Source organism: Peromyscus eremicus, chromosome X (genome assembly GCF_949786415.1).
Source record: "Peromyscus eremicus chromosome X, PerEre_H2_v1, whole genome shotgun sequence".
NCBI classification, from domain to species: domain Eukaryota; kingdom Metazoa; phylum Chordata; class Mammalia; order Rodentia; family Cricetidae; genus Peromyscus; species Peromyscus eremicus.
In genome coordinates this window covers 50,536,889-50,561,328 of record NC_081439.1, presented here as the reverse complement: position 1 = coordinate 50,561,328, position 24,440 = coordinate 50,536,889, and the positions used below count along the sequence as shown (strand labels likewise).

The window sequence follows — 24,440 nt, the reverse complement described above, 5'->3', positions numbered from 1 at the left end:
GGCAAGTACCAGGTTTTCAGAAGAAAAGCCACCCTCCATATTCACAATATAATGGAAAGTACCATTTAGGACATACACACCTTAAAATCATGTTGCATAAGACAAAGAAGGGATTTACTTAATGGTTGGGTTGTTGGAAACAGTTTTTAAATGTATTTTTTCTTTTTTGTTCCTGAACTGTAACTCCTATGTGATTTCTGAGGTTGAATTTCCTCAGTGTTGGACCAGCAGATATAAGGATAGGAGCAATTCTGAATGACAGCTAAAGTTAGGTTGCATTTAGTGTAGCATTGCCCAAGTTCTTCAGTTTTTCTTTGTGATGACCAATGCTGGATCACCAGCAAAGGATATTGGCTGTCAGATGAGCTCTGAGTATTGGTTGTGGGTGACATAAGTTTCAAACGGATCAAGACTAACTCAGCAAAGTACATTCACATCTCAACAGAATTCAGATCCCAGTTATGAAGTTCATGGCCCAGTTGTAATCCTTATTTTCTATATATCCACCTAAGAAGAGAAATAGGCAGAAAAATTACTGGCCTAACTCTCTAGGTAACTGTGAAGCAAACTATCACCTGACTGTTTCTCATTAAAAATTTTAGCATCCAAAGACCAAGATGAAGACCATGACCTGATTATTTCAGCTTACTGTTGATTAGTAGACCTCACTTCAAACATTTAGAAAAGGAAAAGATGAATACTAGGACTAGAAAGTCCATGTGATTAACTATAGTTATGCCCAAGGATAGGAACTTAAAAAATGATGTGTGACATTGGCACAAGAGACCACTTCTTAAATATAACACCAGTAGCACAGACACTGAGAGAAACAATTAATAAATGGGACTTCCTGAAACTGAGAAGCTTTTGTGAGGCAAAGGACACGGTAAGTAAGATGAAAGGACAGTCTACAGAATGGGAAAAGATCTCCACCAGCCCAACATCTTACAGAGGGCTGATCTCTAAAATATAGAAAGAATTCAAGAAACTAGACATCAAAATACCAAACAATTCAATTAAAAATTGGGTTACAGCTCTAAACAGAGAATTCTCAACAGAAGAATCTCAAATGGCCGAAAGACATTTAAGGAATTGCTCATCATCCTTAGTCATCAGGGAAATGCAAATCAAAATGACTCTGAGATACCATCTTAGTCCTGTCAGAATGGCTAAGATAAAAAACACTGATGACAGCTTACATTGGAAAGGATGTGGAGCAAGGGGAACGCTCTGTCACTGTTGGTCTGAGTGCAAACTTGTACAGCCACTTTGTAAATCAGTATAGTGACTTCTCTGAAAATTGATAATTAATCTACCTCAAGACCCAGCTATAACACTCTTGGGCATATACCCAAGGAGTGCTCAATCACACCACAAGGACACTTGCTCAACTATGTTCATAGAAGCATTTTTCATAATAATCAGAACCTGGAAACAACCTAGATGCCCCTCAACTGAAACAAGGACACCAGGAAATTTGCAGGCAAATGGATAGAACTAGAAAATACCATCCTGAGTGAGGTAACCCAGACTAAGAAGGACAAACATGGTATGTACTCACTCATAAGTAGATACTAGATAAAAAGCAAAGGATAACTAGACTACAACCCACAGCTCCAGAGAACCTAACTAACAAGGAGGACTCTAAGAGGGACACATGGATTGCCCTGGGAAGGGGAAATAGATGAGATCTCCTGAGTAAACTGGGAGCGAGGTGGGGTGGTAGAGGGGAGGGGATGGAGGATGAGAAGATGAGGGAATGGGATAGTAGAGCTGGGGGAGGGATGGAGTGAGAGAGGAATAAAAGAGATATCTTGATAGAGGGAGACATTATGGGGTTAGGGAAAAACCTGGTGCTAGGGAAATTCCCAGGAATTCACAAGGACAACCCCAGTTTAGACTATTAGAAATAGTGGAGAGGGTGCCTGAACCGGCCTCCCCTGGTAATCAGATTGGTGAATATCCTGTCATCATAGAGCCTTCATCCAATAACAGATAGAAGCAGATGCAGAGATCCACAGCCAAGCACCAGGCCAAGCTCTGGGAGTCCCATCAAAGAGAGGGAAAAGGGATTATATGAGCAAAGGAGGCTCAAGATCATGATGGGGAAATCTATAGAGACAACTGAACCAAGCTCACGGGAACTCACGAACTATACAGACCAACAGCTGTGGTGCCTGCACGGAACTTGACTAGGCCCTCTGCATATGGGAAACGATTGTGTAGCTTGGTTTGTTTGAGGGGCCCCTTGTAGTGGAATCAGGATCTATCCCTGGTGCATGAGCTGGCTTTTTGGAGCCCATTACTTATGGTGGGATGCCTTGCTCATCCTTGATGCAGGGAAGAGGGGCTTAGTCCTGCCTCAACTGAATTACCAGGCCTTGCTGACTCCCCATATGTAGACTTATCTTTTTGGAGGAGGGGATGGGGGGTGGACCTGGGGCGTGTAGGCTGGGACAGGAGCTGGAGGAGGGATTATAGAGGTGTATGGTTGGCATGTAAAATGAATAAAAACATTTCTTAAATAAAAAAATTTACAACAATTAAAGCAAGAGCACATTTTTAAAGATGATGCATGATTATGGGTGAGCAAATGTTGATAGTGTTTACTCAGAGTGGGCTTAATGCACTGTTAAAACAAGAAACAAATGCCAAAGGAAAAAATGAGGAGAAATAGCTAAGGTCAGGGCAGAAATTGATGATATAAAAATTGTAACAATCTCTCAAATTCAATGAAGCAAACAGTCATTTCTTTGTAAAGATTGGCAAACTCTTGGCCAAATTGAGCAAGAGTAAAAGAGAGAAGAGTCAAATTAATAAAATTATAAGTAAAAAGGTAGAAGTGACAACAGGTACCAATGAGATTCAGAAAATCATAGGAACACACCTTAAACACTCATATAAACTGGAAATTTTAAAAGAAATGATGGATTTCTAGATGCATTGGATGTACAAAGATTAAACCAAGATGAAATCGTTTTTTAAAAACTGTATCCAGAAACATGGTTGAAGTACTAATTAAAAATGGCCCATCTAAAACAAACCCAATATCAGCTGTATTCACTGAAGAATTCTACCAGAGCTTCAAAGAACACACTTTCCAAATTACTCTGTAAAACAGGAAAGGAATGAAGGCTTTCAAGCCCTCTGTAAAGCCAGTATTACTCTGATACCAAGACCAGATAAAGATATAGCTAAAACCAGAAAACTACAGGTAATGAACTTACATGTAAAAATTCTCATTAAAATATTGTAAAATGAATTCAAGATCATGTCAAATAGATCATTCATTGTGAGCAAAGTTGATTCCATTCCAGAGATACAGGCAAGGTATCCCTCAAATATTTTATCTGGGTTCTATTTATTCCAAGCCTGGACCAGAATATAAGCAACCCTTTTCATTCTATCATTGATTAATTTTTTTTCTATGACTTCTTCCTTATCATCTATTTCTAAATAAAAATTGCTCAGATTGAACTTTGTAGAAACATCCCCTTCAGAAGCAAGCAAACTGTCTAAGGCTAAACAATTTTGGCAACTAGCATTGTGCATTTTTGTTTGTTGTTTAGCAAAGATATTAAAAGACCCTTGTAGTTGCATAGGCTATAATTTCAGTAACAACTTGTAACATGTTAATACAGCTTAGCATATAGATGGGAGTACAGTTACCCCACCAGGACTTCTTCTGCCCAGGTGCTCAGACCATAATAATGGATTATATGTTTAGTGAGGCATTTGTTATATTTCTAGTCACTTGCCTTTCCAAGTGTTCTTATCTGGTAAGTGGGAGTAGGCCGAAGGCGGGACACATCGAGCTCAGCATATATAATCTGGATCAGTTTGGAGGACACACAGATTAAGCTGTTCTCGCACATATTCCATGTAGCCCACCTGGGGCTTGCCACTTGATGTTAGCATTGGGATTATCCCATGCCTTCCAGAAGTGAGAGAAGTTAAACAAGGATTGGGGGTTTTGTTAAGAATGGTTTGGGTATCACTACTACTGGGTTTTATGGAATCTTTAGCCCAAGCATGTTAGTTTTTCAACAGAAATGTTGAGTTTTTCGCCATTGTTCACTGCAATTTTCCCCAGTAACTGTGATTTTAAAAAGCTAAATTCTGGTAGCAGAATGGGGGTATTGGTTTTTTTTTTCATAAGATTTAAGAGGATCAAACTTTCTAGCTTTCAAGCTATTGATCTTCCATATTAGTGTCTTTACATACATAACAAAAAAAGACCTTAAGAGCCTGGGCTATGGTTCCTGCCAGGTCTAGAAACAACTTTCTGGTTGTAGCAGAGATGGGGGATACTGCTATTTATTTCTTTATAGAAGAAATAGACTTGGTAAGAAGACATGGCTTTATAAGTAATAGAAAACTTTCAAAGGGACAACACAGTCCCTTGTTATGGGTCTCGACCACCGATACATACTCTATTCCAGACTGCCATTCTTGTTTTCGTCTGATGTCCTTTAAGATGAGAATAGTGAAATTAACAGGGTTATATGTCCCCAGCTGACAGTCTGATGTGGCAGTTTCCCTTTGAAGTAATGTAATTTTGTCTGCTTTCTGCCAAGTGTTCACATAATGCACATCCTTTTGGAGAGGGCTATTCACACATGTATTTATTATCAAACCTGTGTTCTTTCTCTCTTAATGATTCAATGAAAGTTTTTGAGCCTCAATTGTGAATTTACATAAGTACAAAATATTGGCACTGGCCATTCTAAATTCATGAGGACTATATTTTGCTTCATTTGCCATTTCCTGGACAGTGGTGCTGGACCTCTAGCCATTTCTCGTCTAAAGAATACTACAGGTTGAAACAAGTGTATTGATCCTCCTCCTGGCAGATGCAGTAGGTGCCCTTGTTGTGTGCAAAGGCTCTTTAGATCTTTCCCTGGTACAAGAAATGAGTATGGTAAAGGAGAATCCAAGTAATACCCTGACCTGATTAAGTTATATGAATAAAGGGGTAACAAGAAGAAAGCTCTGAAACCACAAAATGGGATCAGATTAGGAGTAACAGGCAAAGACTATAGATAATATCCATAGAGGTTAAAAAAATAACATAAGAAATCCTTTACCCAAATCCAGTCAGTGGGCTCAGTATCTGCCAATCTCACAGCAAGGGCAAAGGTGAGGACCACAGCATAAGAGAAAGGCATAGGTAACGAACATTTGGAGAGATGATATTTTCTATTAACTTCCTTCACCTTTGCACCCCAACAAAACATCATTTGATACTTTCTGTAGCAACTATCATATTGTGTCATTTTGTGTGGGTGGATTCATAAGGCCCTCCCCTTCTCATGCTAAAACAGAACTCTTGTTCACCTACGCTTCCATCTCAACATGACCTAACACAAGACCTACACCATAGTAGACCCTTGTAATTGTATGTTCATTCATTCACTTGTGCTTTCCATCAATATTTTTTATTACCTGTTACATGCTAGACATCTTGCTAGTCATTGGAGTTAAAGCAGTTACTATAACAGTCAAACATCCATATTCTCATGCCACTTACATTCTTTTATAGGACACAGACAATAAACAAGTAAGTCAATACAGGAAATGTAAGATCATAAAACCATTATTAAATACATAAGGCAGTAAGAATAATAGAATGATAGGATGAGTGGTCTATATTAGATCATGGAGGACATTCTTTCATTTCTACACAGGCATTTCTATACTATGGAACAAACAATAGTAAACTTGATTGGAAATGGTTTACATTCTAGTTGTTCTCAAAGGTGCAATGCTCTTAATACCCTTAGTCATTTTCTGTTTTCCTTCTTCTCACTTAGAAAGTTAGGGGGCAGCCTACCCCAGGACAAGGAATCTTGGAGGACACTTGAAAAAAACATTCTGTGACAAAGAAGCCCCTTTGGCTCTCAGAGTCCTCTTTCAACAAGCTTAAACAACACATGAAAATTTATCTATGTATTTAGTATTATAAAGATAATAAAGTAAAGGTTGAAAATTAGTCATAGATACCATTATGACCTGCAATAATGTGTTGTTTAGGCAATGGGGTATTCAAAAGTCTTATTTCCTTTAAAGTTTTTTTACTTATTTTGTTTATTTTTTATTAAGAAAAATTTTTCATTCATTTCACACACCAAAGATGCTCCCTCTTCCGTCCTCCTGCCCCCCAGCCTCCCCTCCTAACCCATCCCCCACTCCCTCCCGCAAGGCAAGGTCTTGTGGAGGCACATTCAGTAGAGGCACATTCAGTAGAGGCAAGTCCAAGCCCTTCCCCCTCCCTCAAGGCTGCACAAGGTGTCCCATCATAGGTAGTGGGCTCCACAAAGCCCACTCATGCACCAGAAATGGATTGTGATCCTACCGCCAGGGGGCCTCCCAAGCAGATCAAGCTACACAATCATCTCACCACGCAAAGAGCCTAGTCCAGTCCCATGTAGGCCTCACAGCCATTGATCAAACTTTTATGAGTTCCCTCTAGTTTTGTTTGGTCATCCCTGCATGTTTCCCCATCATGATTCTGATGCACTTGCTCATAGAATCCCTCTTCACTCTCTTTGACTGGACACCTGGAGCTCTGTCTAGTGATTGGCTGTGGATCTCTGCATCTGCTTGCATCAGTCTTTGGAGAAAAGTTCTGTGATGACAGTTATGGTATTCACTGGTCTGATCTCTGGGGCAAGCCAGCTCAGTTCAGGCACCCTCTCCACTATTGCTAGTAGTCCAGGCTGGGGTCATCCTTGGGGATTCCTGGCAACTTCTTTAGCACCGGGTTTTTCTCTATCCCCATGATGTCTCTCTCCATCATGGTATCTCTTTCATTGTATTCCCCCTCCCTCCCTGTTCCAGTTCAACCATCCCATTCCCTTATGCTCTCATCCCCTATCCCCTACCCTCCATTGCTCACCCCTCTTCCCCAGTTTACTCATGGAGATCTTATCTATTTCTCCTTCTCAGGGTGGTCCATGTGTCCCTCTTTGGGTCTTCCCTGTTAGCTTCTCTGGAGTTGTGTAACTCAGACTCAGAAGGACAAACATAGTATGTACCCACTCATAAGTGGATACTAGATATAAAGCAAAGGGTAATCAGGCAACCACCTACAACTCCAGAAAAAATTTTTATTCATTTTACATACCAACCACAGATTCCCGCTCTCATTAATCATCCTACTCCTCCCCTGCCTCCCCGCCGATCCACCTCCATCCCCTCCTCCAAAAGGGTAGGTTCTCCCATGGGGGGACAGCAAATCCTGGTATACATTCAGTTCAGTTGAGGCAGGACCAAGCCCCTCACCCCTGCATCAAGGGTGAGCAAGGTGTCCAACCATAGGTAATGGGATCTGAAAAGCCAGCTCATGCACCAGGGATAGATCCTGATCAAAAGTGTTAACATGATGACTTTTATATAGGGTAAGAACTCTTAAATATAGAGAACTTCATTTTTCCTGCTGCCTTAAGAGGTCAATGCTGAGGTAAGACTATCTGCTTGCATAGCCCCTTACTGGTATTCCTCCCAAACCAATGTTTCTAAATGAGGAAGATGACAAAAGAGAACTCTCTTTCTGCTGCCTAGATAAAAGGGAATTAGGGACTAATGTTGAGGATCTGATGAAGAAGAGGAGCTGATGAAGAGGGGGACTAAAGGATCATCAGCAAGTTCCAAACATTTTTTTATCAGTTAAACTGTAGGAAACCAGGACAGAAGCTTGACTGAAATGTCATTGAATCAATCATTTGTTATACCTGAAATCTATTTTAATCATCCAACTAGTTGTATATTACTTAAGAACTGTCTATTACAAAAACATGTTAAAATGGGATTTACTGTAAAAGAAGAATTGGGAAACTTTCAGGCTAAGAAAAGAAAGGAACTATAGTAAGGACTAAAAGCTAAATGTATTAGGTGTTATGAGAAAGGTATGAAGAACCAAATCCAGGTAAATCCAGGGCCTAAGGAAACTTCTCCAAATATGGGGAAGAGGGAATAGCCTTCAAGGCCTAGGACTTGGTGGCTAGGACTAGAAAAAATGTGTAGGATACGTGTTAAAGGTTGTTAGCCAATAGAGGAGACATAGTTTATCATTCCTAAGAACACAATAGGATAAATTGTGGAGTATATCCTGAATACAGTGAGTTTAGTGGACCTGACTTTCTGGGTATGAGAGAGAAAGTGGATGGTATCAGAAAAAGATTAAGAGTAGCTTCTTTTTGAGATATTTGTTTATTTGTGCACTTATTTGTGTTTGTGTACACAGATATGTAGGTGCCATGGTACATGTGTGAAGGTCAGAGAACAACTCCCAGGAGTCAGTTCTTTCCTGTCACCTTACGTGATCTGGAGAATGAACTTAAGTAGTTATGCCTGTGAGCGAGCACATCTACCCTCTGCACTGTCTCAGCAACCCATGATTAGGTTCCTCAGTGAACTGAATGTCGCCATGACCACCTAAAACAACATGAGCTCACAAGGTGGATGTGGAAAAGATGAATATTCCAAGTATAACCCAAACTTCCCTGTTCTGGACCTGGACCTTCTATCAATGCCTTTTCTTGATGACTTCAGGAAATACAAGAGCCCTATGGATTTCTCTACACTTCAGTTCAAGTATATTTATATAAGTTGCATTGAGACTTCAGAGGAAGACTTTACTATAACAACAGACTAGGACCTGATCTAATCTAGCAGTTAGTGTTTCTCAGGCTGGCAAGGACAAGGCTTCTATTAAATGCATCCACTTACACACACACACCTGGGCTTCCTTCTCATTCCCAGCCTATTGTCCTTGGGGCTCAGTCAGCTGAAGGCCCAATTAAGTTTCTTGTTTGATAGAGAGTTTGGATACTTAAGATTGTCCTCTAATGATTTTTTGCACTTACAACTAATCAGCAAATCCATTTATTTTCAGCACCTCTTATAGCTAGAGTTTTCCTGTGTCCACCTGGCTCCTGCAGCCACTCAGACCCAAGTAAACACACAGAGACTTATATTACTTAAAAACTGTATGGCCGTGGCAGGCTTCTTGCTATCTAGTTCTTATATCTTAAATTAACCCATTTCTATTAATCTATAAGTTGCCACATGGCTTGTGGCTTACTGGTACTTTTACATCTTGCTTCCTCTGTGGCTGGCTGGCGACTCCTGACTCAGCCTTCCTCTTCCCAGAATTCTCTTCTCTCTTGTCCTGCCTATACTTCCTGCCTGGCTACTGGCCAATCAGCATTTTATTTATTAACCAATCAGAGCAACACATTCACAGTGTACAGAGCGATATTCACAGCAACCTCTACTTTCTTCTCATGAGAGATAAAGGTTGCTTTGTTAGTTATTTTATACCTGAAAACAAGTCCTCTGGCAGATGCCCATACTGGAACCCCAAGAAGGCAATGGAGAATTAAAGACATTGTCATCAAGGAAATTATAGTCAAGCTAGGAAATAAAATTAATGTGCATGCCCAAAGTAGAAGAGAACATCAAAAAGTCAACCAAGAAATGTTGGATAGGGTATGATTAAGGGCAAAGAAAAGACCCAGGCTGCTGTGCTCTATTTCAACCAAGATCAGTCCAAACAGTTAAAGTGATCAGAGAGAGCACCTTTGACAAGGTGATGCTTAGGCTGTTCTTGAAATTCTCATTCTCATTCTCTCTCTCTCTCTCTCTCTCTCTCTCTCTCTCTCTCTCTCTCTCTGTTGTCTGTATACTGTTTTTGTTATAAAATTCATTTACAGAGCTTGAAGGAACCCAAAAAGCTCAGTGTGTTTGCCATTGTATAGGTAAGGAGACTGAAATCCCAGAAGACAAAGCTCAGTTACAAAAGTTAGAACTAGTTTCAAGATGTTCTGGTTCCCAGTCCATTACTCTCCCCTAGGAGCTGAGAAATGAAGGATTGTATGTTAGGTGTAAAACTGCAAAGAAAATAAAAAGAAAAGGCCTAGAAAGCTCATGGCCTAAGTCAGTGGTTCTCAACCTATGGGTCAAGGACTCTTTTGGAGGGGTCAATCACCTGCATATCAGATACTTACAACAGTAGCAAAATTACAGTTACTAAGTAGCAACAAAATAATTCTATGACTGGAGGTCACCACAACATGAAGAACTGTACTAAAGAGTGACAGCACTAGGAAGGTTGAGAACCACTGGTTTGAAGGAACTATTCAAGGTGTGGACCTCTCCCTCCATCCCCAAACACATTTACATGTGTTAAAATCAGGTCTGGGGTCTTCACGCCTCAAGAATAAACTAATTTAGCAGGTAAAACATAAAACTGAATTCGAATTGCAGGTCAGACGTCAGGTCATTTTATTTACTCAGCAATGGGAAATTTGTTCAAGAATGGCCTCTTTCATGTAGCCTGCTATCTCAAAAGCTTTGAGATTGAGAGGTCCTCCTTCTGTCCCCTTCTTTCCCATCACGACAAGGTACACGGATCCCATCTGAACTACTGTCACTGCCTGGCTACCTCTACTTTGACCTTTGGTACGCAGGTCCATGCTGTTGTTGCCCTCAGTGAACAGGTTGTCTCGGATTAACAGACATTTGATTCCAGCAAGGGTGACTCCCTGGAGAAACAGCTTTTCTCTCCCTTCTTTTGCTAGTAAGGTCTGAACTTCTTCCTGGGTCATCTGAATAAAGTTGCCTTCAGGGGAAGAAGCTAAAAGCCAGGGTGGACAATTGGTGACAACTGCCACATCACTGCACATATCAGTTTGTAGGAACAATTTGATACAGTCTTGCCAGACGTCTTGGCTGAAGTCCTCTATGTGCTGCATGATTGAAGTATGCTGTCTCTATAAGGTGAACATAGGGTTCCCAGAAGGTTGGTCCTCACAGAAAGTTTGGTGATAGTTGGCTCAAGAAGTCTGATCATCTAAGACTGACAGAAGATGAAAAAACAACGTCCACTCTGTTTCTTGAGGCTTCTCTGAGCAGCAAGTTAGTGGAGGACTAGGGTGAAGCTGTGCCTCATGCTTCCCACTGCTAGTTTTGGAGGAGGAGTGATGTCACTATGGCTTTATGACTTTCTAACAGTCATCAGGCACTACCTCATCAGAAGCCTCTGGCAGTAGCATTCTGGGGCTGTTTATCATCAGTAAGATAAGAGAATGGAGTAAACCTACTTAGTCTCCCAATTACTATGGAAAGAACACCAGCTTCCAACAGGTAAGTAGAAGATAAATGTGTACCATCTAAATTGTCAGCTTGAGTGTAAAGCAAGACAGGAGAAATTTACTATAATGAATAGTATTTAACATGTGATCTTATCTTTCAGGACCTCAGCACTATGTATAAAGTAAAAGGTTACGTGCTTACCAGTTCACATCTTCTGATGGGAGAACACTATCACCCTCTTAGCTGTTTGTTTTTTCTAGCCTTTATTTTGCCCTCTAATCGACACTAGCTTTAAATTTAGAAAAATTTACTCTTATCACTTGTTGAGCTAGTATCCAGCATTTATTATGTGCCAAGTACTTTCCTAAGCACTGAGGTAGTGAATTAAATAGGCAAACCACAGGAATCATATAACTGACTTTCCAAAAGAAAGAAAAGATCTCTTACTGAAAATATTTTATGAACCTAACATTTTCTTCTAAGTTTTCTCATTCATTCCCTGGATTTCCTACTCCCATGAGGGGCCCTTTCTGAGTTTTGAATCTCCTACAGTCATTGGTAAGACATTCTGCTCCAATTTGCCTTAAAGAGAACCACTCTAAGGAAGCACTTATACTAATGGTGTCAAAATCTGTGGGAGCTCTGAAAATTCATTCATTCATTCACTAAGTACTTATTAATTACTGCGTGCTATTAACTATTGCAAACTAGGCTTGTTCCAGACTTTGGAAAGATCCTGTCTCCATGAACAGGACTCCACAGAAAGAAAAATAAGTAACAAATGACAAATATATCTCTATTTTATCAAATGGCATTGATAACTTTGATAAAAGAGAGGAAAGTAGAGAATCAGCAGCAATGGCTTTATTTTATATAAGGTACTTAGATAAGGGTTCTCTGATATAGTGATATTTGGTCAGAGATCTGACAGAGATAAGCAAATAAATATGTACAGATCAGAGGGAAGAAAAGATCCTAGTCAGGAAGAAATAGCAAATGTAAAGACCTTAGGAGAAATGGCAAGGAATCCAATATGACTTGAGCAAAGAAAGAGTAATGGACGATGCAGTTGAGAGGTACTGGGTTGAACTCCTATTTATGTCTTCATAGACTGCAATTAAACATTTAGCTTGTATTGAGAGATGGGGAGCCATTATAAGGTTTTATTAAAAATACTAACATCGTTTTAGAGTACAGAGTCTAAAAGATCATGTGCAGAGAATAGATTGTATGAGGACTAGGGCCAAAGCATAGGGACCAGCTAACATGCTGTGGCAATAATCCAGCTAAAATGTCCTGAGGCCTGGGCCAGGATTCAAGTTGAAAAATGATTAGATTTGGAGCCCTTTGCAAAGGAAGTGTTTGTTAAATTAGCTGTGTCACATTTGAAACAAGAGAAAGATAATACCTCCAAGGATTTTGGTCTGAACAACTGTGCTATGGTTTACATATGTGTGTTTCTTCTGAAACTATGTTGAACCTTAACCCCAATTCAAAAATATTGAAAATTAGCTGTGATAGTGCATGCTTATAATACCAGTACTTGGGAGCCTGAGGCAGGAAAATCAAGCATTTCAGATTGAAACAGGCTACACAGTTTGACACTGAGTAAAACATACAACAACATCAACAATAAAGCTGTTCAGAGACAAAGCCTTTAAGAAGTAAATAAGCAAAGGAACTCCACTCTCATATAAAGATTATTGCCTATAAAAGAGCTAATTTGAAATATTTAGGGCATTTTTATTTCTGTCTCCTTCTTCCATAGGAGTACAAAACATTCAAATGGCCTGGAATACACGAGACCCTGTCTCAAAAACAAAAACCAAACCAAACAAATAAACACATCAAAAAGGGGATCTGTGGGATAGCTCTGTTGATAAAGTGCTTGAGGACCCTAGTTTGATGCTCAGAACCCACAGACAAAGAAGCCAGGCATGGCGCTGTTCAGTTGTAATCCCATTGCTGAAGGGACAGAGACAAACAGGTCCCCCAGTGCATTCCAGACCCTGCCTTAAAAAAGAAAATGGGTGGCATCTGAGATTATCTTTTGACCTTCACACATGTGTACCTATTCATACATGAACACACACAAGGACAACTTGAAAACAGAAAGCAGCCTTCACATACCTTTTACACTATCTTGAACAACTCCAAAACGATGTTTTCACTGAGAAACTAGAAATGTGGTGGTAGGAAAAAGTTAAAATTGAGGAACAGAAGATTGCAGAGGTAGGAGAATGAAGAAGTAAAAAGGATTTGAAGGGAAACTAGAGTTTGATGTGAGCTACCCTATCTTTAATGTGCTATACCAGGAAGACATAAACTAACTCTTTGAGTTCACAGGATGTGAGATATAAATTTAGGTTCAAAGAATAAGAGTTAGATTTGTAGAAGAGCTAATTAGCTGAAGGGAAGGATAACTTGAGGATGTGCACAGTGAGTCTGCTTTATAACAAAAGCTAGGGGAAGAAAGAACGCTGTATATCACTCAACAGTGTCAAATGTTGCAAAACAAAGTAAGTAACAAGAGGAAAGTGTATTAGGCAACTAGAATTGAATGGACATCAAAGACTAAGTGAAGAAGATGATTAGGAAAGTGAAATTATTCACTAAAGATGGTAAGTAGATGATTCTTTTGAAGTTTGGACAGTGCAGCCTTTGAGCCTCTTCTTCAGGTTTTGACTAGGGAGATGACAGTAGACATATGAAGGTGGAGAATAGAAGGGACACACCATCCTGTCATTCAAAGATTATTCAATATTGACGAGCCCAAGGTTTCATCACCGACGAGCTATTCAGAAGCCCAGCTGCCAGCATCAGATGGCCTAGCATCATAGTACCATGGCCTTATAACAAGCGTAGCAGTGGAAAAAGGGCTGCACTATTCAAATCTGGGGCTCCATTTGTTGTTGTCTGAAACAGTCCCAACTTGCTATGTGATCAAGGATGACCTGAACTGTTGGGTTTTTTGCATTTACCTCCCAAGTGTTGGGAGGAACAGGCATTCACCACCATGACTGGTTTCATGCAGTACTGGGGTGGAATCCGGGGCCTTGTGAATGCTGCATGCCTGGGAGCTTCTGTAACAAATGAGTTCCACCTCCAGAGTTGGAGTCTGGAGTCTTAAGAGCTGTGCCAAACCTTGAGCCTGAACTAGAATAATTAGCTAGCAAAATAAAAAGGCACTTGCCAGAAAGTAAGAAGCCAGTATAGCTATGGACGAAGTGTCTTGATAGGAGCTTTTGTTAGTATCAGATGAGACTTTGATCAGCAACAGGGCTAAGGAGCATTGAATCAGAGGCGGCAGCAGCTAGAGAAGCAACAAGGGACTTTGGATGGCAGCATCTGTAGTCATGAACCGTTTCATGGTGCCAGAGGTAAGAAAAAGAATTAACCTGGACTGGGAGTCAGGGACTCCCTGCTAGTGTTCAGCTTGGAGCCCAGGAACACTCCTCTGTAATTCTCAGGGTGTTCTTTGACACCCCCTTCCAGCGCCCGCGTCTGTGTGCGCTTTCTGAGCCTACAGCCACTCTCGGCCAAACTGTGCTCTCCTCCTTAAGAGCAGCAGTGGAGCAGCTGAAAAAAGTTTGTGTTCCTGTCTGTTAAATACCCGGCGAGTACTTGCTGCTTTCCGGCAGGTGCCTTCTGACACCACACAACTCCAAGCTGGTACCTCTCACCATGTTTACCTTAGCTTCTTACGTTGGCAGCCGCCTTTACTAAATACCCCGCCTTCACGGTGTCCCACTCTGGAAAGTTTCTTTCTCCAATATTTTTTTTTCCTTTCTCCCTCTCTCCTTTGGATAACCCCTGTCGCTAAACAGGTTACCCAGATCCCCATTCTGTCCCCAAATTAAGTGTATGGGTTTGAGCATCCCTCCAGTCCTAGCCTGGCAATTGGAAAGAAAGCAGGTAAAGCTGAGTGTACCTAACTCAGCTCAACTGAGGGAAGAAATACAAGAGAGAATCACCAACTTAGTTGACACCTGTTTGCATCCTGCCCATCCTATAGAGCTACTTCTGTTCCTCTCATATTTTCTGACTCTTCCTGCCCAATTCCAGCCAACCCCTTTATATTTCAGGTCCTTCTCCCTTCTTTTTTTTGGGAGGGTATGTCTGGCTGCTTTCTTTTTCTTTTCTTTTCCCTTATTTTCTTTTATCTATCTATCTATCTATCTATCTATCTATCTATCTATCCATCTATTTATTTATTTACTTATTTATTTTTCTATTATCAGCTTGATATAGTATAAATTCTTATCCTAATAGTGAAATGTTTCATTGAGGCTTGCCCAGTAATTGAGTAAAACCAAAACTTCTTATAAGCCACAGTCATCCTAGGGTCCCCCCTGCTATATAGCCTCCCTGGTTCTGTGGGTTGCAGTCTGATTTTTCTTTGCTTTATAGTTAGAATCCACTTATGAGTGAGTACATACCATGTTTGTCCATTTGGGTTTGGGTTACCTCACTCAGGATGATATAACTGGATATCAATATGTAAGTAAAAGATTACAAATAAATCCATATCTGTCACCATGCACAAAACTCAAGTCCAAGTGGATCAAAGACGTCAACATAAATCCAGTTACACTAAACTTAATAGAAGAGAAAGTAGGAAGTACTCTTGAAAGCATTGGCACAGGAGATCATTTCCTAAATATAACACCAGCAGTACAGACACTGAGAACAACAATTAATAAAAGGGACCTCTTGAAACTGAGAAGCTTTTTGTAGGGCAAAAGACACGGTCAATAAGACAAAAAGACAGCCTACAGAACGGGAAAAGACCTTCTCCCTTCTGATAGTTTAGTTCTCCCATTTAGGGCCAAGGAACAGTGACACATTCATAACTCACCTGTGATTAGTACACTGATTAGTACAGATTAGGCCTATTTTAGGGCCTAATGTAGGTCTACATTTTAATGAGAATAGTATGAGGTTTAGAAGTTAGGAGACTTGAATTAGGTGCTGCTTCCCCCAGTTTTTAAACTAATTGTTTTCTCCATTTTTTAAACTAATAATATTTGTCCACTTGTTGGCCTCAGACTTTGCCTGCTGCAATGGGTCAAGCAAGAATCCCAGTGTTTACACTTCCTTGTCTGAGTCCCAGTTTCCTCAGGACTCTTCTCTGAAAATGATAACCATGTCTAGCATTAACTTTTTCAGGATCTCCTCATTTCCAGTTCATGTTATTTACACTAGGTTTCCTGGCACGGTATAGGGGATATTGGCACCATAAAAGAGCAAAGGTCCTTCAGTTCTGCTGTAGTCACTCTTTGCCCAATCCACATGCACTTGGGCCACTGTATGTACTTGAATACACGTTTTAATTTTTTTTTTAATTCTGCTCAGGTCAAGAGGAGACAGTGGAACTGCCCTGCTTTTAAACGTTAAAATATTAATATTCCCTGCATGCACATGTGGGGATGGGCTAAATCTATGAACTGACTGGTCACTAGTAGAAAGGACTGGCACAGAAAATAATAGCAGTTGACACATACTGAGTGCTTAACTATGCAGCAAGCCCCGTGCTCAATAGTTTTCATGAATTTGGTCTTCACTCCTTAAAACGTTTATAAAGGATATTATAATTATTATTCCCATAATAAGATAAGAAGCAGAGGCCCATAGTGATAAAATGGCTTGCTTAATAAAGATAGAAGTGCTTAGTTTTAGGCTGATATAAAGATATGATTCCTGCTCAAGTAAAAAGGCATGTGCTACCATACTTGGCCTTTTAAAAACATCAAAGTGGGGGTATCTTTGTGGATTTCTGTGGGCCTCTCTAGCACTTTCCTTCTTCCTATTCTCTTGTGGTCTTCATTTACCATGGTCTCCTATTCCTTGTTCTCCCTCTCTGTTCTTGATCCAGCTGGGATCTCCCGCTCCCCCAAGCTCTCTTTCCCTTGACCCTCGCCCTTCATTACCCCCACTCATGTCCAGGCTGTTCATGTAGATCTCACCCATTTCTCCATCATTGGGTGATCCCCGTGTCTTTCTTGGGGTCCTGTTTTCCAGGTAGCCTCCCTGGTGATGTGAGTAGCAGTCCAGTCATCCTTGTTCCACATCTAGTATCCTCCTATGAGTGAGTACATACCATGTTTGTCTTTCTGAATCTGGGTTACTTCACTCAGGATGATTTTTTCTAGATCCATCCATTTGCCTGCAAACCTCATGATGTCATTGTTTTTCTCTGCTGAGTAGTATTCCATTGTGTATATGTACCACATTTTATTTATCCATTCTTCAGTTGAAGGGCATCTAGGTTGTTTCCAGGTTCTGGCTATTACAAACAATGCTGATATGAACATAGCTGAGCAAGTGCTCTTGTAGTATGATTGGACATTCCTTGGGTATATGCCCAAGAGTGGTATAGCTGGATCTTGGGGGAGATTGATTCCCAATTTTCTAAGAAAGCACCATATTGATTTCCAAAGTGGTTGTACAAGCTTGCATTCCCACCAGCAGTGGAGGAGAGTTCCCCTAGCTCCACATCCTCTCCAGCATAAGGTGTCTTCAGTGTTTTTGATCTTAGCCATTCTGACAGGCGTAAGGTGTTATGTCAGAGTTGTTTTGATTTGCATTTCCCTGATGATTAAGGATGTTGAGCAATTCCTTAAATGTCTTTCAGCCATTTGAGTTTCCTCTGTTGAGAATTCTCTGTTTAGTTCTATAGCCCATTTCTTAATTGGACTGTTGGGCATTTTGATGTCTAATTTCTTGAGTTCTTTATATATTCTGGATATCAGTCCTCTGTCAGATGTGGGGTTGGTGAAGACCTTTTCCCATTCTGTAGGCTGTCGCTTTGCCTTGTTGACCGTATCCTTTGCTCTACAAAAGCTTCTCAGTTTCAAGAGGTCCCTTTGATTGATTATTTCTCTCAGTGTCTGTGCTACTGGTGTTATATTTAGGAAGTGATCTCTTATGCCAATGTGTTCAGCTGGCGATGGTCGAGAGACAGCCTGAACTGACCTACTCTGGTGATGGGATGGCCAAACACCCTAATTATCGTGCTAGAAACCCCATCCAACTACTGAGGGATCTGGATGCAGAGATCCATGGCTAGGTCCCTGATGGAGCTCCGGGAGTCTAATTAGCGAGAAAGAGGAGGGTTTATATGAGCGAGAATTGTTGAAACCAAGGTTGTATAAAGCACAGGGAGGGACAAATAGCCAAACGAATGGAAACACATGAACTATGAACCAATGTCTGAGGGGTCACCAACTGGATCAGTCCCTCTGAATGGGTAAGACAGTTGATTGGCTTGATCTGTTTGGGAGGCACCCAGGCAGTGGGACCAGGTCCTGTGCTCATTGTATGAGTTGGCTGTTTGAAACCTGGGGCCTATGCAGGGTCACTTGGCTCGGCCTGGGAGGAGGGAACTGGACCTGCCTGGACTGAGTCTACCAGGTTGATCTCGGTCCGCGGGGGGGAGGCTTTGCCCTGGAGGAGGTGGGAATGGGGGGTGGGCTGGGAGGAAGGGGAGAGGGGCGGGAGGGGGGAGAACAAAGGAATCTGTGGCTGATATGTACAACCGAATTGTATTGTAAAATAAAATAAAATAAAAAAATCAAAGTGGAGTTATACATCATATATTCTGTTGTCTGAAAGAGTTGTCCTCCTTTTCTTCCTTATAGTTATAGATAATACTCATAGCTGTATACTATTTGGGTTTGCAATCATGAGACATGCATGATATTTTGTTGATGGGGAAGCTTTAGATTTTGATGTTATCAATATCATTTTCTTCTGATGTATGTAAGTTTACATTTTGTTGCAATAATTATACAAGTAGACTTTCTGGAACAGGCACCAAAATCTTGCCTGTTCATTTAGATTTATTTATTTTTATTTTATGTGTCTGAGTGTTTTGTCTGTGTGTGTATGTGTGTGTACCCTGTGTGTGCCTGGTGTCCACTAGAATGTGATGGATCTCCTGAACTAGAATTATGGATAGTTGTGAATTGCCATGTGGGTTCTGGGAACTGAACCCAGGTCTTCTGCAAAAGCAGCAAACACGCTAACTAAGCCACCTGTCCAGCCCCAAAGTTTGCTTTTTACATGATCTCCTTTTGAAAAATTTAAATTGAATAGGATAAAAATCTTGAGAAATTCCTCACCCACCTTTTTTCCTGAAAGAGGATAGGTCAGATAATAATAATAATAATAATAATAATAATAATAATAATAAATATTTTGTATTACAGTGTCACAATTATGAATTAAAATTTGTCTCAAACATGTAAAATTAGTTATTGTTATTTCAAGTCGTTTTAAGCAGCTATTGGCAACATAGCTATTCTATTTCTATTACATACAGAGTAAACTGACCTAGATTTTGAGTATTACTGCTTTTGGGGATTACATATGCTATGATTTTTATCATGAAAAGGAAATTTAACATAAAGATCTTTGACAAACATATGTGTCCATTTATATGTATCACAGCCTTAATAAAAATCTTAAACTTGCCATTTGTATATGTCTTAGGGTTGCTATTGCTACAGTGAAACACTATGACCAAAAAACAAGTTGGGGGAGGCAAGGGTTTATTTGGCTTACACTTCCACATTGCTATTCATCACTGAAGAAAGTCAGGACAGGAACCCAAACAGCGGAGGGTCCCAGAGGTAGGAGCTGATGCAGAGGCCATGGAGGGAGCTGCTTAGCCCACTTTCTTATAGAACCCAGCAACCCAGGGATGGCACCACCCACCATGGGCTGGGCCCTCCCTCATTGATCACTAAATGAGAAAATGCCTTACAGCTGGATCGCAAAGAGGCATTTCCTCAGCTGAGGCTCCTTCCTCTGATGACTCTATCTTGTGTCAAGATGACACACAAAACCACTCAGCACAGTATACAAGAATATTCCTGAAAGATAAATACATAACAATTAATCTAATAAAAAATTTAGTGTATATTACTTGGTACTTGAGATACTTTGATTAATACAAAACATTTTAATTTTTATTTATTTTATTTTATTTAGTTTTTTTTGTTTTGTTTTGTTTTGAGACAGTGTCTTGCTAAATAGCCCTGGCTGTACTGGAACTCACTATGTAGGCTGGTCTTGAAAACACAGAAATCTTCCTGCCTCTACCCCACGAGTACTGGGATTAAGGGCATATGCAACGAGTCCTTTTCTGTCCCTCCAGCCAGCTCCCAAATAATGACATTGAGACTTCTTATTAATTATGAAAGTTCGACCTATAGCTTAGGCTTAGTCTTAACTAGCTCTTATAACTTAAATTAACCCATTTATATTAATCAGTGTTCTATCATGTGGTGTTACCTCTCTTTCATCTTGCACCCTATTTCCTTCCTCTCTGTGTCTCTTGGCATCTCCTGCACACCTAGAGTCCTCCTCCTCTTCCTTTCTCTCCCCAGAAATCCTGCCTAAACCTCTTGTCTCGCTATTGGTTCTTTAGCTTTTTATTACACCAATCAAAGCAATACACCTTCACACAGTGAACAAATATTCCACAACAGGCTTGGCTTATATTCTTATTTTATGAGCATTGCATATATTATAGAATATATATACATATATATAGATATATTGTTTCCCATGAAATAAAATTTTAATTAATTATTATTTTTTCTTTCTAGAGCCTGTTGGAGGAAATCTTTTCAAAATCCATTTTATCCAATCTAAATTTCATAGTTTGATTCTAATGAGTTTTTTAATATATAAATAGTACCATTTTGAGATTTTTATGAAAAATTACCAGAATGAAAGATACCATTTTAATAGGTTTTAGGAAGTTCAAAGTACATAGTTTTATAAAGTAGTATGTATTTATCAGGCCTTTTCATATACCCTCTAAAACACTTACACTTATACATGTGTGCATGCACATTAAAAAAATGCTATATTTCTCTTTAACATTCATTTGACTGAAGTTATCACATGTGCCTCTGATGTTTACCTATTCTCTTGCATTCATATTAGCACAATGCATCCCTGAAAAGTGCTTTTTATCCATATTCCTCTTGCAGCAATTCTTTGCAGCTTTTACTATATTTTTTTCTTTTTTTTCCTTTCTTTTTTTTTTAAGATTTATTTATTTATTGTGTATACAGCATGTATGACTGCAGGCCAGAAGAGGGCACCAGATCTCATTACAAATGGTTGTGAGCCACCATGTGGTTGCTGGGAATTGAACTCAGGACCTCTGGAAGAGCAGTCAGTGCTCTTAACCTCTGAGCCATCTCTCCAGCCCCTATATTTTGTTTTTTACATTCCTCTAGTCTGTATCTGAATGTTAGCATGCATTACTCCCTCACCAATTTCTTCCCTTCCTCAGTTTCTAGCCCTCAAGTAACCCCTGAGTCCTGAGAGACTTTTCTGTATTCTACAGCAGGCCTTAATGGTCTTTTGTTAAACTCTTAGTCCTTTGGTCTGGTCTCTCCTTGCTTCCTTCCATTGTAATTGGCCACCTGTTATTTACCTACCCTTTAGTCACCTTCAATACTCATTCAGACCTGTAACCCTGAGCACTCTGAAGGTTGAGGCAAGAAGATCTCAAGTTCAAGGCCAGCTACCTGTTGCAGAAAAAAAGTAAAAATGGATTGATGATGTAGATACCTTGGTAGCCTAGCTGAGGTGAATACAGGTTCTTTTATCCCAGTATTAATTACTATTATTAACTCATATCCCACAAAACACAGTGAATATATCTATGTATTTATATGCATATATGGGTTAAATAATGATATATTTATCATTTGACATATCAAAAATAATGATATATGGATGTATAACATACATATAAATAAATGATTTGTATGCATATAAATAAAATAATACTTTAGTATTTAACACATATATGGACTAAATAATACTAGTCCAAGAGCTGCAGCAGAGTTCAAGAAGGTTCAAAATTGGGCTGAGGGAGTTTGCATCCATAAGATAATTAAGCAGACCAGTGCTGGGAGGGAGTTGCTACTAGAGACATTAGAGTCCAGTTTGAGAGTGAAACTGCTGAGTTTAGCTGGTAGGTGAAAGACTCAATCATTCTAGAGCAAGACAGGCCAACAGGTAAGTGAGCAGGCAGTTGAGTAGGCTTCATCAACATCAGGCTACACTGTGGAGCCAAAGTTCCAGGAATAATGTTGGGGAGTCCTCAGTCCTTAATAAATACTCAAGGTATCAGATGATAGGTTGATGCTGGACTATGCTATAACATTGTTAGTTGCCCATTACTTTATGGGATCCAGATCAAGGAGTTATGTTTTTTCCTTGATAGTTATGCCTGATAAGTTCTTGCACTCAGTTTCTTTTATGACTTTAATATACCAACATGCCTCTACAGTCTCAATTCACCTCAGTACTCTTATAGGCTGGGTTCCGTTTCTATTCCCAGGAATAGGTCACTTAGTCTGTATTAGATGGGTGATGTCTGACAGATGGTGATGTTTCTGGGTCTGCTCAGGGGCTACAGTCATTATCCTCCTCCCTTAAAATGGAATCACAAGCTGCTTGTAAAATAGGATCTCTTAGGGCAATGCAAATCCTGGAAAAAAAACAACAACAACATTGTTTTGTACAATATGCAGTAATGTAGAGGATAGCCTGATCTCAACAAGTGTAGACATTGAGAAGAGGAATAAAAATGGGGTCGAGTGTTCCTGAGTCCTTCATTAGGGTACTAGCAGAGAAGCTTTGAGTTTAAATAGAGAGTAAGAAGTACACAATTAAGTTGTTCTGATCAAGTTCTGGCCCTTCGGGGTGTCCCAAGGTTGTCCATGTTGATTCAGAGTATAGATGACAACCTCTGTTTCAGTTTGTGGTCTTCCCATGATCTGGGAGACAGAGTCTAAGAGTCATCTGTGGGGAGATTCTGCTATTCTGGGAATGCAGAGTGACTGGAAAAGAGGTTAAGGACTATCTCTATGCTTTCAGACAAAGGGGGCAAACTCGTGAGGGAATTGGTGTAAGTCTTTTGCTCTATTTTCAGTTACATGAACACCTCAGAATCAATGCTTTTCAGAAAAGGGGAATTCTCTTTCTGTTTTTGTGTACTACAGGGGGAGGGGCGCACACAATCACACCAAACATAGATCTAATTGACTTTTATTTGCAATTCATGAATAGAGGCGTCTCCATTAAACAAAACAGAATAAGATCTCCCAGGCAACAAGAGGACAGAGGGTTTTGTGTGACGAAAACAAAGAAATAGGAGAAAAGAAAAAAAAGAAAAAGAAAGAAAGAAGAACTACTCTGACTCAGGTTTACTGGAATTTTGTATTTTCAGGAAAAATTAGTTTGTTTGGCGGGGGTCTGTATGCATTCTTAAAGTCTGTGTTTAACTGGTATAGAACATGAAGAAGTTCATTGTGACTTGGTCAGGTCAGTTGTTCTCGCCAGTGAATAGAGACGGCACCACCAGGGCATAGCACTTTCAAAGACTCCTTTCCTTTATGTTCAGCCAAAGTGTTATGGTGTAAGCGGAGCATGCTCAGAGGTGTTGCTGTCTATTACTTTCATTTTTATATGGTTTTACATTTATTATTTATTCACTTTGTATGTGTGTGTGGGATGCTCGTGTGCTACAGTGTGCATGTGGAGGGCAGAGGGCAACTTTGCAGGCATGGGGGTGCTTTCCTTCTACTACGTGGGTTCCAAGGTTTGTACTCAGGCCATCAGGCTTAGGGACAAGTGCCTTTACTCTCTGAGCCATCTCACTAGCCCCAGTTAAATCTTTAAAATGTGTGCTCCACAACGTTAACTGAAAGTTCCCAAAGAATGGGCTAACTCCTATGTGAGTATGCATACTCTCTAAATAAAAAAATCCTGATGTGCTCTTGAAGTAATAAAGTGATGTTATAACAGTTGTATGACTTGGTCTGTTTGAGGGGCCCCTGGCAGTAGGATCAGGATCTAACCCTGGTGCATGGGCTGGCTTACTGGAGCCCATTATCTATGGTTGGACGCCTTGCTCAGCCTTGATGCAGGGGGGAGGGAATTGGTTCTGCCTCAACTGAGTGTACCAGGCTTTGCTGACTCCCCGTGGGAGGCCTTACCCTTTTGGAGGAGGGGGTGGAGGTGGGCTCAGGTGGGAGGGGAGGCTGGGGGTGAGTGGGAGGAGGAATGAGGGGGGATCTGGGGCTGGTATGTAAAGTAAATTAAAATTTTTTTAATTAAAAAAAAAAGAATTTGTCAATAAACTTGCTTTGAAAATACTAAGTTACACAAGAGTAAAAGTTTAGCTAAAGTGGAACTCTGCTTTTGTCAGGCAGTTTAGACAATCAATCCTGGCTGACAGCCACTAACCAAGGCGGAAGAGCATAGTTCTGCCAGGCAGGCAGGTTGACCCTGGTTACCAGCTGCCCCGG

At 40.2% G+C, this 24,440-nt stretch overlaps 2 protein-coding genes across 4 annotated transcripts in view; one reads left to right on the top strand and one right to left on the bottom strand.

Moving 5' to 3' along the window:
- Positions 1-10,295: 10,295 nt before the first annotated feature.
- LOC131900031 (profilin-2-like) lies at positions 10,296-10,757 on the bottom strand. Its single transcript, XM_059251473.1, has one exon. The coding sequence runs from the start codon at positions 10,755-10,757 to the stop codon at positions 10,296-10,298; it is 462 nt and encodes a 153-aa protein (XP_059107456.1).
- Positions 10,758-11,050: 293 nt separating this feature from the next.
- The window catches only part of Asb12 (ankyrin repeat and SOCS box containing 12), a 72,962-nt gene continuing 59,572 nt past the window's right edge, over positions 11,051-24,440 (top strand). For all 3 annotated transcript variants that reach the window (XR_009376119.1, XM_059251213.1, XM_059251212.1), the window contains exon 1: positions 11,051-11,148. The gene's annotated coding sequence lies outside the window, so the exon portion shown is untranslated. The remainder of the gene's footprint in view (positions 11,149-24,440) is intronic.